Source organism: Pipistrellus kuhlii, unplaced genomic scaffold (genome assembly GCF_014108245.1).
Source record: "Pipistrellus kuhlii isolate mPipKuh1 unplaced genomic scaffold, mPipKuh1.p scaffold_m20_p_12, whole genome shotgun sequence".
Classification (NCBI taxonomy): Eukaryota; Metazoa; Chordata; class Mammalia; order Chiroptera; family Vespertilionidae; genus Pipistrellus; species Pipistrellus kuhlii.
The window spans coordinates 13,934,409-13,945,703 of NW_023425427.1; the positions used below are offsets into that span (position 1 = coordinate 13,934,409).

At 55.8% G+C, this 11,295-nt stretch overlaps 1 protein-coding gene across 7 annotated transcripts in view; it reads right to left on the reverse strand.

The window, feature by feature from the left end:
* Positions 1 to 10,106, reverse strand: part of NR4A3 (nuclear receptor subfamily 4 group A member 3) — a 38,319-nt gene extending 28,213 nt beyond the window's left edge. Inside the window, exons 1-5 of one of the 7 annotated variants that reach the window (XM_036433199.2) lie at positions 9,260 to 10,092; positions 5,752 to 5,925; positions 4,792 to 4,865; positions 4,063 to 4,217; positions 2,514 to 3,508 (exon numbers count right to left, since the gene is read on the reverse strand). In XM_036433199.2, coding sequence (XP_036289092.1) covers positions 2,514 to 3,508; positions 4,063 to 4,066 — 999 coding nt within the window. In that variant the 5' untranslated portion in view covers positions 4,067 to 4,217; positions 4,792 to 4,865; positions 5,752 to 5,925; positions 9,260 to 10,092. Of the gene's footprint in view, positions 1 to 2,513; positions 3,509 to 4,062; positions 4,218 to 4,791; positions 4,866 to 5,751; positions 6,008 to 9,259 lie in introns of those variants that run through there. The other 6 variants (XM_045579960.1, XM_036433198.2, XM_036433202.2 and 3 more) reach the window with 6 other exon arrangements.
* Between the last annotated feature and the right edge of the window lie 1,189 nt (positions 10,107 to 11,295).

The following is an 11,295-nucleotide window of genomic DNA, read 5'->3' on the forward strand; positions in this document are numbered from 1 at the left end:
TAGGCTTATTTTCAATCTTTACTTTCAGCAATTCTCAGCCCTCGTTTATCAGTTTTCACCCTCTCCATCTTTTAATTTCACTTTAGAAGATCATTTTTGCTTATATGATACTTAAAAAAAAAAATCTAACAAAGCCAGATACATTTTCCCTGCCTTTGTAGGTGATTTTAGTTTAAAATGCAAAATTCCAAAACACAAACACGCTTCTGAGTTTCCAGCATTTAAATTCTCAGCACTCTTTAGGGGTAGGAAACTTGTTTTCTGATTGAAGTTCTCTTCATCGAACATGCAGTAATTTCTAAAACTCTATTTCTTGCCATTTGTCCTCAAGGTTATATGCCAATTTGAGTGCTTGGCAGCATTTTGCTTCAGGTATACATTTTTCCAATAACCTGAAACCTTTCCCACAGTCGTATGTGCCTGCACAGTTTAAGGACAAGGAGAGATCGTTACAGTTCAATCACTGAATTCCATCATTAACTGCATTTCATGTCACATTTTTAAAGAATTCAATTTAATGGTAGAAAGCCACTGGGTAAAGCCTGCTCCCATTCCCTTAATTAACAGATCTGTGGGATGGTTCTCTCCCATCCTACCCCCCGCCCTTTCAAATATAGATTTGTTTTCAAGGGATTGCTACAGAAAAGGAACCCTGTTGGGGAACACTTAATTGACATTTCTGGACTAGGAATGTATTACCACTCCTGTATTTTGGTCAACTCGCAATTATTCAGGGATGGTTGTATGTGAAATTACGTGCATTTCTCTTAATTGTTTTTCTTCCTTTTCCTCCTTTTGCCTATCTTTTTTCACTGCCCTTCAGCATTTCCACTGAAATGATATAAAAACCAATTTGTGAAAGGAATGCAGTTCCTTGAAAGTAGCCCTGGTAAAGCTTGAGTAGTGAAGTCTAAAAAAGTGGCTAACCTGAGGGCTCTACATTTAACATATCATGGACCTGTACATGTCTCCTGCATGGTTGCAAAGTCCTTCCATAAGCATTTTCTCACTTTCCTGCAGAATGCAATTAATCACATGATTTCTACTCCCAGATCGAAATTAACTGTTGCTTGTGGGTATGATAACCAATACACATACTAACACACACACACACACACACACGTGAATTTTTACCACTACTTTGTAGTTTTGACTTACAATAAACTATTGTTTTTTTATGATCCTTTAAAAGTTATAAAATGCCTTCATAATTGTTTTATCCTGTTTAATTCTCACAGCCCTTCTCTGAACTTAATTCACCTGTTAGGAAAACTGAGGCCTACAAAGAAGTATCATGCCCAGTGTCATACAATTGGTAGGGGACAGATCAAGGCCTCCTATTTAAGGGTTCTCCAAGTCCAGCCTGCTCCCAGATACATCCTGTTGGCCTCCTAAATCCTATTACCCAATCAGCATCCAGCTTCCCCTTTCCCTCCACCCCGCCCAGCCTGTAGGCTAGGGAGTGATGACTGCAGGAGAGCCTTTGTGGTTTTGCAAATGCCCGAGATGATGGCCAGGGGTGTGGGGATTGGGGAAAGTGGCACAGAATTAAGTGTCTGAAGAAGCCAGGGAGTCAATAGCAAAAGCAGAGTAGCAAGAGGACAGGGCCTCTTTCCCTGCCTGTTAAAATTCTCCTCTTGGTCTATGAGATCATGAACAACTTCCACACCTGGCAGTGCGTGTGGCCCAGAGGTAGAGTGAATTGGTGAAACCCCAGCTTCTATCTTCTTCGGAGGGAGCTGTCACAAACTGCATCTAGGCAGGGGCCTGTTCTACTGTCGCAGAGGTGTGAGACCACGTGCACTTTGGGGCCATGCAAGCATGCGCTGGCATCCAGTCTCCCTCTCCCTCTCTGAGTGTTTGTCCTGGGCCACTGAAGAACCCTTCCAAGCCTCCATGGCCTCACTTATGAAACATGGGTAATTAAGATCCACCTTCAAGACACTTCCTAAAAAATAACTAGTACGGGGCCAGAATCCAATCTCAGGTCTGTCTGACTCAACAGTCCTAGCTCTTACTACAAGGGTTAAATGAGATACAAATGTCCACTGGCCTGGCACATAAACCCTTCTCCTCAGATGGTCAGGGGAGAAATGCAATTAGGTTTGTGCGCTTTTGAGATCCCAGAGCCCTTGGAGAACCTGCCAGCAGCTTGCTTCCCCCAGAAAAATGATGCTAAGATAATGGCCAAGTCAGGAAGCTCACAGCTCCTCCAATCCACCCGGGGAGGGCCTTCTGTCATGGCCTTCACGTTCAGCCACCCCGAGAAAACAGACGTGAAGGTGCTGGGCTGCAGGCACGCAGAGTTTAGCCATCATTACACCTCTCCGATCTGAATCGGGAAGGACCCACTTCTATGCTCCCTTGAGCAGGTGGCCCAGGGGGCTGGCTGCGGAGGGAGGGAGGGGCGCCAGGAGGAGGGAGGGGCCCCAGGGGGAGGGAGGGGCGCCAGGGGGAGGGAGGGGCGCCAGGGGGAGGGAGGGGCGCCAGGGGGAGGCCCTGGCGAGGCTCACCTTGAAGAAGCCCTTGCAGCCCTCGCAGGTGCGCACGCCGTAGTGCTGGCAGGCGGCGTTGTCCCCGCACACGGCGCACGTGCCCTCGCCGGAGGACGAGCTCCGGATGGGGGGCGACGGCAGGCCGGGGCTCTCCCCGAGCAGGCCGGCCGCGGCGGCGGGGGAGGCCGCGAGGCTGAGCGGCGGGAAGGCCAGCGCGGCTGTCCTCTTGGGCAGCGGCAGCCCGTACGGGTGGCCCTCGAGCGCGGCGGCCGGGCTGCCCGCGGCGGCGGCGGCCCCCAGCGGCAGGCTGAGCGCGGCGGCGGCCGTCGGGTCGTAGGGGAGGTGGTGGCCGCCGGCCGGGCTGGGCGCGGGGTGCGGCGGCGAGGGCTTGAAGTGGAAGAGCGGGAAGCGCGCGCCGCCGGGCAGCGCCTTCATGGGCGGCGGCGGGTCGAGCAGCGGGCCGGGCGCCAGGCAGCCCTGCGCCGCGGGCAGCGCGTCCTCCCCCCACAGCGCCCCGGCCTGCGGGGGGAAGCCCGGCGTGGTGGGGGTGGGCGGCGGGGACTGCTTGAAGTACATGGACGTGCTGGGCAGCACCTCGTCCTCCTGCCCGGAGGAGGAGGGCGGGATGGATGGCTCTGGCTGCGGCTGCGGCTGCTGCTGGGGATGGTGGTGGTGGTGGTGGTGATGGTGGTGGTGGTGGTGGGAGAGATGGGGGTGGTGATAGCTGTGCGGGTGGCCCTCTTCCATCTTGATCAAGGGTCGCGGCCCCGGGGGTTGCATTTGGTACTGACAGGAGGGCTTGGCTTCGTGGTAGCCCTCCATGAAGGTGCTGAAGCTGGGCAGGGACGTGGTGGCCCTGGCCGTGATGTCGGTGCTGCCGCCGCCGAGGTCCATGGTGAGCTTGGTGTAGTCGGGGTTCATGATCTCCGCGGCGTAGTCTGCGCTGTAGGGCTGTGCTGCATAACTGGAACCTGGAGGCGAAGGGCTATACTGGGCTTGCACGCAGGGCATATCTGCGGGGACAGGGCAAAGGGTCTTTCAGAAGGAGGTCAGCAGCACGCTTTCCCAGCATGGCTCTGGAGTCTAGGCCTGGGAGACACAGAGGAAGTGACATCCTTTTCTCCTCTTGCTAGCCCAGATCCAAACCCCAGGGTTTCCTTCCTTCCATGGCTGGGGGGAGAGCTGAACCCCTTACAGACTGTGGGAGGGCCTACAGGATGTCAGAACCCAGCCTCCTGGGGACCTCGGTGCCCACCTTTCTTCCCTTGCCCTATCCCACACCAGATCTGGGAAAATTGGAGTGACTTCAGCCACTAGTTGGGAGGGGGAGGGAGGGGTGGAGGGAGAAGAGAAGGGTGCCTAAAGAAAGCCAGGGAATGCCCTGTTAGTTTATTTTTGGGGGGAAGAGGTTACTGGTCTCCCAAGTCACACACACTGATTTATGAATTCTATGAGTTAGTACAATAAATAAATAAATAAACGAACAAAGGTGTCCTACATGGGAGTTACTGGCCAAGGGAAACGGCCACGTTCTAACATTTTATAAGTGCCAACTAAGGGTACCCACACATATTGTGGTCGCTTTTTCTTCCACCCCCTTCCCACTCTTCCAGACAGGGCCAGCAGCCTGCACAAGCTGGAACCCTGCTGATGACTTCAGCCAGCTAGGTGTTGAGGTGGGAAAGTAGGCCCAGGAAATGGACTGGGGGAAGTTTGCACCATCTGCAAAGAGAAAGATCAGCAGCTGCAACATAGCACCCACCAAACCTGCTCTCTGCCATATGCAATATATGATATACAGTATATATGCATATATATATATATATATGCATATATATATAATATACTTTTCCTCAATTCTAGTAAAATACATCAGTGGCTGTTTTATGACGTTATAGCTGTCATAACAGGTTAGTTTACATATTATCTGATGACAAAATAATTGGGAGCCCTACAAAAAGAAAGCAGCTTCTTAGTATTTGTTTCTCTGCCAGTTTGACTATATTGAGCCCCCCAAAGCGACTGTACCCAGGGTGCTTACTATTGTTCAGAGAGCTTGAGCTGGCTGAGGGCCCTGAGAAGCATTGGACCTAATGAATAACTTACCTAATGATTTCCCTTTCTTTGTGGCTAAATGTAAGTGGTAAAATGGGCAATTTCTGGTGGTTGGTTTTTTTTTTTTTTTCTGAACCAAAGGAAAACCAGGTGCTTCATGTCTATGTGGAGCTTTTAGTGTCAAATGTGTGACTAATAGAAGAGTGAGTACTTCCCGTTTCCTCTGACATCGTTCTCTTACCCACATTTCCAAATCTGATTGAGTCATGGGTGTATGGGATGAAATCTTGACTTGAAAAAAAAGGTGATGTGGGCCTGTCGTGAGAAGCAATGGAGGCCAGTTCAAGCCTCTATTTTTCAAACAGGGCCTTAAAAACACTCACTGGTTTGAAGTCAGAGGATTACCTATCCTGCTTTGCAGTTGTTGGGAGTGAGATGAGAGGCGAGTCATTTAAAAGGAAGAACACTGCATGAGGTTTTGTCTCCCCCCCCCCCCTTTAGACCTCTAGGATTTCCCTATTAGTCATTCTTCCTTGCCAATCCCTGCCTATTTGCTCCTGTGCCTTTCTGTGTTTCCCAGCTCCACAGTGAGCTTGCTGGGACTGAATTCTATTTATCTGCATATCTTTGGTGCCTACACAGGCCTGGCACCTGGTATCTCCCTGACAAAATGCATAAAGAGATGTTACAAGCCAAGTCCGCCACCCTTCCTTTTGCCAGCTTAAAATTGACTCCTTGGGTGTCAGGTCAAATGCTTTTTCTCTTTCCCTCTGGGCTTCAAGAATCCCACACTTCTGCACCCAAGTGATTTGGATTTCATGTAAACAAAAATACTCGATATAGTGCTCTAAGTGACCCCATAATTCTTAAAGGATTAAACTGCATGTAAAGGAAGAGCAGCAATGAAGACATGGACAGTAAAATATCCTAATCTACGGTGTATTTGTATTTTTCTTAGGAGAAATGTTTTTGGGAAATGCAATGCTTAATGTAATCTGGCGGCTCCGCTCTGTAGCAACAGGGTGTGGTATCCAGAGGAGTTCCCTGCAAGGAAGCCACCTGTGCTGTGAAATGCGCAGCCAGCAGGCACTGTCTTGGCCGCTGGGCAAGTTGACCGCCTTGCCCGCTGGTAGTGTGGCTCCCCCACCCACCTCTCCCAGCCGGGTTGCAATCAGGGGTGGGGTCGCGCCTTCAGACCTACCTGGAGGATATCTTGCGCGCTGAATGGTGGGGCTGTGGGTCTCTCCAGCGGAGGCTGAGAGGGAAGGAGGCGGAGACGGACGACCAGGCGAAGCGGTGGCGGTGCTGCCCAGCTCCGCGGTGGGTCCAGTCTCCGGGCCGGGGCTGGCCGGGCTGCGCTCTTCCGCAGTGGGCTCTGCGGGCACCCGGAGGGAGAACAAAGGTCACAGCAAGTCCAGGCCGAGCCACCGGGGCCTGGGGCTTATGGGGAGTTGGGGGAGGCCTCTAGCAATGCTATGTTAATGACAAAAAAAATTCTAAGGAGCCTGGAGTCTTGAAACCAGCAGCATCAGGTAGCCGGGGAAAGGTGGTCCCTGCCAGCCGCGCTCACCGCCCTTCTGTGGCACCGAGCCCAGGCTAACATAGCAAAGCCTGACATCGCCCAGAAATCGATCCTCTGTCCCCAGCAATTGGTCCCGAGCTCGCTCACGAAGTTAAGGAAACAGAAGAAAAGCAGTGGAGGGAAGAGTCCCGCCCAGATTCGGAGGGTGGGGGGATCCGTGAGTGTGCACGAAAGGGGAAATAGTCATTTTCCAATCCCACCCGCTCCCACCTCTTCAACACAGATCTCCACGCAGCATAGGAAATGCACAAGGTCCGGAACGAATGCGCGAATGCCCCCGAGGAATTAAGAAAGTCAAGCCTTTCATTCTAAATGCTAATGGGGCTTTGCGTCTGTTAGCCGCGCGCTTCGAGGGAGCCAGGGGTCAAGCAAACAAAAGGGCGCAGGGAACACAGGCCCGTGCTGGAAGCCAGGCGAGGCGGCGGACGGCGTTTGCAGCTGCAGGGGAGGTCGGAGGGATGCCCCCCTGCACCCAGCGGGCGGTCCCCTGGAGGGTGGGCGACTCCTAGGCTCTGGACACCCCCGGGCGGCCCGGAGAGGGCACCTCCGGAGGGCGCCGGCGCGGTTCCCGGCCCAGCGTGTCCGCGCACAGCCCCAGCGAAACTTTGTAGCTGGAAGGGCCTCGAGGAAGGATTCCACCGCCGCCAGCGCCGGCCTATAGCGCCACCTTTGTCCGGACCCACTCCCAGGCAACGTGGAGCCAAAAATAAACACCCCTCCCCCCAAATCCTCCGGGGTGCGCAGGCTGCCAGAGGGTCGTGTAAGTTTCATTGCCTGCAACCTCCACGCCCATGGCTTCTCTGAAGGAGAGGTACTCAAGAGTTTACCGGTTCGGGGAGCCCTCAAAGGCCAGGAAATGGGGGATTCCCTTGACACCCCAGTCCCAGGCCCAGCCCCAGCCCCATCCTCAGCCCCAGCCCCAGCCGCAGCCCCAGCCGATCCTACGAAAAGCTTGAGCTGACTCTAGTACAAGCACCGAAGGATCTTCCCACGGCTGTAGCTGGTGCTTCCAGCCCTTCTCCCCCCGCCCCCCATCTTCAGTGGGGTCTCCGGAAACCTCCCATCCCCTCTCCCAGGAGGTGCCCGCATCCCCGCCCTGCCCCGGGGCCTTTCCAGCGGAGCCTTTCTCAAGCGACCCGCCTTTGACTTGAGGGAATGAGGGTCGCGTTTCCTGGGGCACTAGCGTTGGAGGGGAAGAGCCACAGCACGTTTCCTACAGCTGAGCCAGCCGAGCGCCCCTGGGTCTCTCTGCACACACACCCTCCCCGCCCTCCCCTCCAAACGTCCGGTTACCTAGGCGAAGCCTCCGCGCCTGGAAACACTTTCGGTGGCTCCTGCTCGCGGCCGCGGGGAATGGGGAGCACGGAGCCTCGAGGTTGTAAATCAGGAAGAAATAACCGCCTCTGTCAAAGCCCCTTTTCTTTCTCGTGGGCGGACGAAAGGAACACCCCCGTGTTCCCCTCCCGGTGGCGAAGCGAGCGGAGGAAACCGTGAAACGCACCATTGTGACCCCGGTCCCTCCGCGGAGTTTCCAGCCTAGGGGAGCGGGGGCGGAGGCTGGGGCGGGGGCAGGGCGAGTGGAGGAGATCGGCGGGATGGGAAAGACTGAGATTCTCAGAAAGACCGACGGAGAGGAGACCGACCGCGGGGAGAGATCCTGCGAGCGCACGGCCCCAGGGAAGGGAGAGGGAGGGTGGGTGGGTGGGAGCGGGGGAAGCGAGCGGGTGTGGAGGCTGCTGTGGCCTCGAGGAGGAGCCTTTGATACTCACACGGGGAGCATCGTGTTTGGCTACGATAACTCGAATAAACTCTAACTTCATTCATTGTGCCCGGCCGCCACGATGGACACGTTTCTTTTCCCCAAACTTAGTTCTAGAAAACATGTCTTTTGTCGTGGGAAAAGAAGATGGAATCTGCTATGAAATGACCAATCAAGCGCCCTGAATGTCTCTCCCGGCGGCACCCCAAGGCTCTTGGGATCACAAACGCCCTCCCCCGACCCCCTCCCCCGCCCCAGACTTCGGATCCCCCCAAACTCCCTGCAGCTAGCTAGCTCTTCCCCTTTGGAGTGATGGAGGCATCAAGAAGGGGTAAGACCTAGGCAAAGACCTCCGCGCCTGGAAACACGTTCTTGGGCATCCAGGAGCAAATGCTGACACTTCACGACCGCACCCCACCCCCCAAAACTCCCAGCAGGTTCTAGAGGTCCCCGTGGGAGCCGGTCTCCGCAGGCTGCGCAGGCACGACCGCTCTGCGCTCTCTCCTCTCTACCCAGAACTTTCAATTCTATCAAAACACTCGGGAGCAACTTCTCCCAGAGCGCGAGTCCTGACAGTTGGGAGGAGAACATGCCTTTCTCGCGCCGAAGCCAAGTCTGGAGGAGAGGGATGCCGTCCCCACGCGTGTCGGAGCGCGGGAGCCCGCAATTACACCCCATCGCCTCCGGAGGGAAAAGTGTGAGCGGGCAGGTCGGCGAGGCCGGGCAGACGTGCCTGGAGGAGCCCCAGGCTCATTTCAATACAATAAGCCACATTCCCACAATGACGCCCTCTTTCCTGAGATCCTCCGAGCGAGCGCCTTTGCAAACTCCGGCGGCCGCGGCTGCCCTGGCCCCTTTCCTCCCAAGCTATATACCTCCCAATCAACCAACTCGGGGTCACTCTGAGGGGTATTCACTTGGACATCCCCCCGCCCCCCAGCCCCTAGGTCCAATCCTTAGTTAAAAAGGCAGGAAAATGACTGCGGTTCATCACCGGAGCTGCAACTCCCCGCCGCCGCCGCCGCCGAGAGCATCATTACCATGACAACTAGAGCTGAAATACCCTGAATCTCATCTCTGGAGCTGCTAACGCACAAATCCCGCTTCTCTCCTCTTTGTTAGAGGCTTTTCGCCCCTCGGGGTTGGGGGCTGGAATCCCACTAGCTCCAGAGATCCCCGGGGGTCCGCTCCTGGGGAAAAGTTTCGGATCTGCATCCACCCGCCTCTCGGCTACCCAAGCGGCAGCGGCGAGGAGGCGAGGCAGGAACACCCCGCGCTCAAAGTTGTCCATGTCGGGAGCGACGCTTCCTGGCGTGCCAACTTTTTAACAAGTCCCCCCACTTCACCGGTAGAATCTCGAATACGTACTTGAGTGCTGTGGCGGTTCCGTCTTTAGAGCGAGTTTCTAGAGAGCTTGTCCCGAAATCCGCGCTGGGGAGGGGGAGTCACAGCTGCTGTCCCGGAGGGGCTGCGGGGTCCAAGTCTAGCGGCTCCCGGAGGCGGCAGCGAGCGGCTGGCAGGAGGGGATGCTGCGATCCCGACTCCTGGGAGAGCGCCGCCGAGGGGTTCCGCTGGCGTCCCGGCTCCTCCGGCCGCGACCAGGACCGGGGGCAAGGATGCCGCCGCCGCTCCCACCTCCACGGCCACCGCTGTCAGCGCTGCAAAGTGAGCCCGGGAGGGGCGTCCGGCCGCCGCGCCGCCGCGCTGCACCCGCGAGGGCGCGGGGCGAGAGGGGTGTGAGCGCGCGGGAGAGAGCGGAGCGTGTGTGCGCTGGAGCGTGTGTGCGCGCGTGTCTGTGTGTGCGAGCGAGGCAGCGGGTGTGAGCTCGTCTGTGTGTGGGGAGCGGAGGAGGAGCGGGAGCTGGAGGGCTGGGGGGCGGGAGCCAGGAGACTCCGCTCTCCCGGCTGCGCGCTCGCCCGTCCTCCCGGCACGTCATTTATGCCACAGGAGCCCTAGCGGCCTCTCCATAGAGTGCCTGGAATGCGAGACGTCAATGTGACGCCATGGGACGCTACGTCACCCTCCTCCTCCCTCCTCCCCTGGCCCAGCCGGTTCCGCGTGTGCGAGGGAGTGTGTGTGTGTGTGCGCGCTCGCGTGTTGTGAATGTGCGCGCGCGCGCTGCCCGGCCATTCGCCGGGTGGCACAATGGAAACTACGCGGTGCAGCCAGCCCCAGCCCGGAGGCCTTTCCGACCCGCGCTGGCAACCCCGGTGCAGTGGCGCTGCTCGCCCGGGCACGAGTCTGAGAGAGAGAGGGGGGGGGGAGAGAGAGAGAGAGAGAGAGAGAGAGAGAGAGAGAGAGAGAGAGAGAGAGAGAGAGCGCGGCGGCCCGCCCGCGGGTCAGGCGGGACCGCCCAGCTGTCAGGCTCGGGTGGAGCAGAGTTGGAGGAGTGCTGCTGGCGCGCCTCCGAGGCTGCCTCGAGGCAGGAAGCCAGGGCGAGGGGGTAAGAGAGAGGACAGCTCTTCCGAAAAGGAAAGCTCCGCCAGCCAGCTTGTCCGAGTGACCTGGCAAGGGGGTGCAGAAGGAGGCAGGCTCCGGACCAGAGATTCCCTAAGGTGCAGCGGCGCTTTCCGCCAGCCGCACAGTTCTGGAACTGTTTACGTCCGGCCGGCCCTCCGCGCCTCCCATCCTTTGCTGGCTGCGGGTTTTACCCAGGGATGCAGATGGCTCTGGGGAGATAAGGTTTTATTCCTTTATACTGAAGGTGTGCGTTTTATAAATGTAACCCAGCTAAATGTACATCCGCGCTGCAGCAGAAACTATTGAAATGTGTGTAACACAGACACAAACGTGCTGAACGCCTGAGCGGGTCTGACTATTGCAATGTCCCCGTCTCCCCCCCCCCGCCCCCCTCCGCCCCATCTGAGACGGAACCCTCAGTTTGCACTTTCACTTTTTGATGGTGGAAGACAGGCCTCCCTTCCCATCTCCCAAATTAAACATTTCGAAATCCATCAACAAGATTTATTAGCCAGCCCCTCCCTAAGGGATTTTCTCTGGTCTCCTGGGACACACTTGTCATTAAGTGGTGTGCAGAGAGCCTGGGCGACTGGATGAGGGAGAGTAATTTTTTTTTTTTTTTTTTTTTTTTTTTTTTTTTTTTTTTACTGGAAACGATGAATTTAAGTGTGGATTTCTTGCCGAAAACAAAACTAAAAAAAATCTAGAAGAGTTAAAAAGCGCCTAGTTTCTAAGGTTGCATCCGAGCTGGAAAGCATCCTCTTTGAAAGATCTGAACATTTCTGAGTGCAACCATGCAGACAGACATGGGTCCCGTGTGTCCACTGAAATCATATGTGACATTGTATTTCTTTAACCTATCACAATCTTGGGGTGTGTGAGGGGGAAGGACTCCAAGAAGGTTCTAGCTAGTTAACCAGAAACTTGAAAACACAACCGGGATT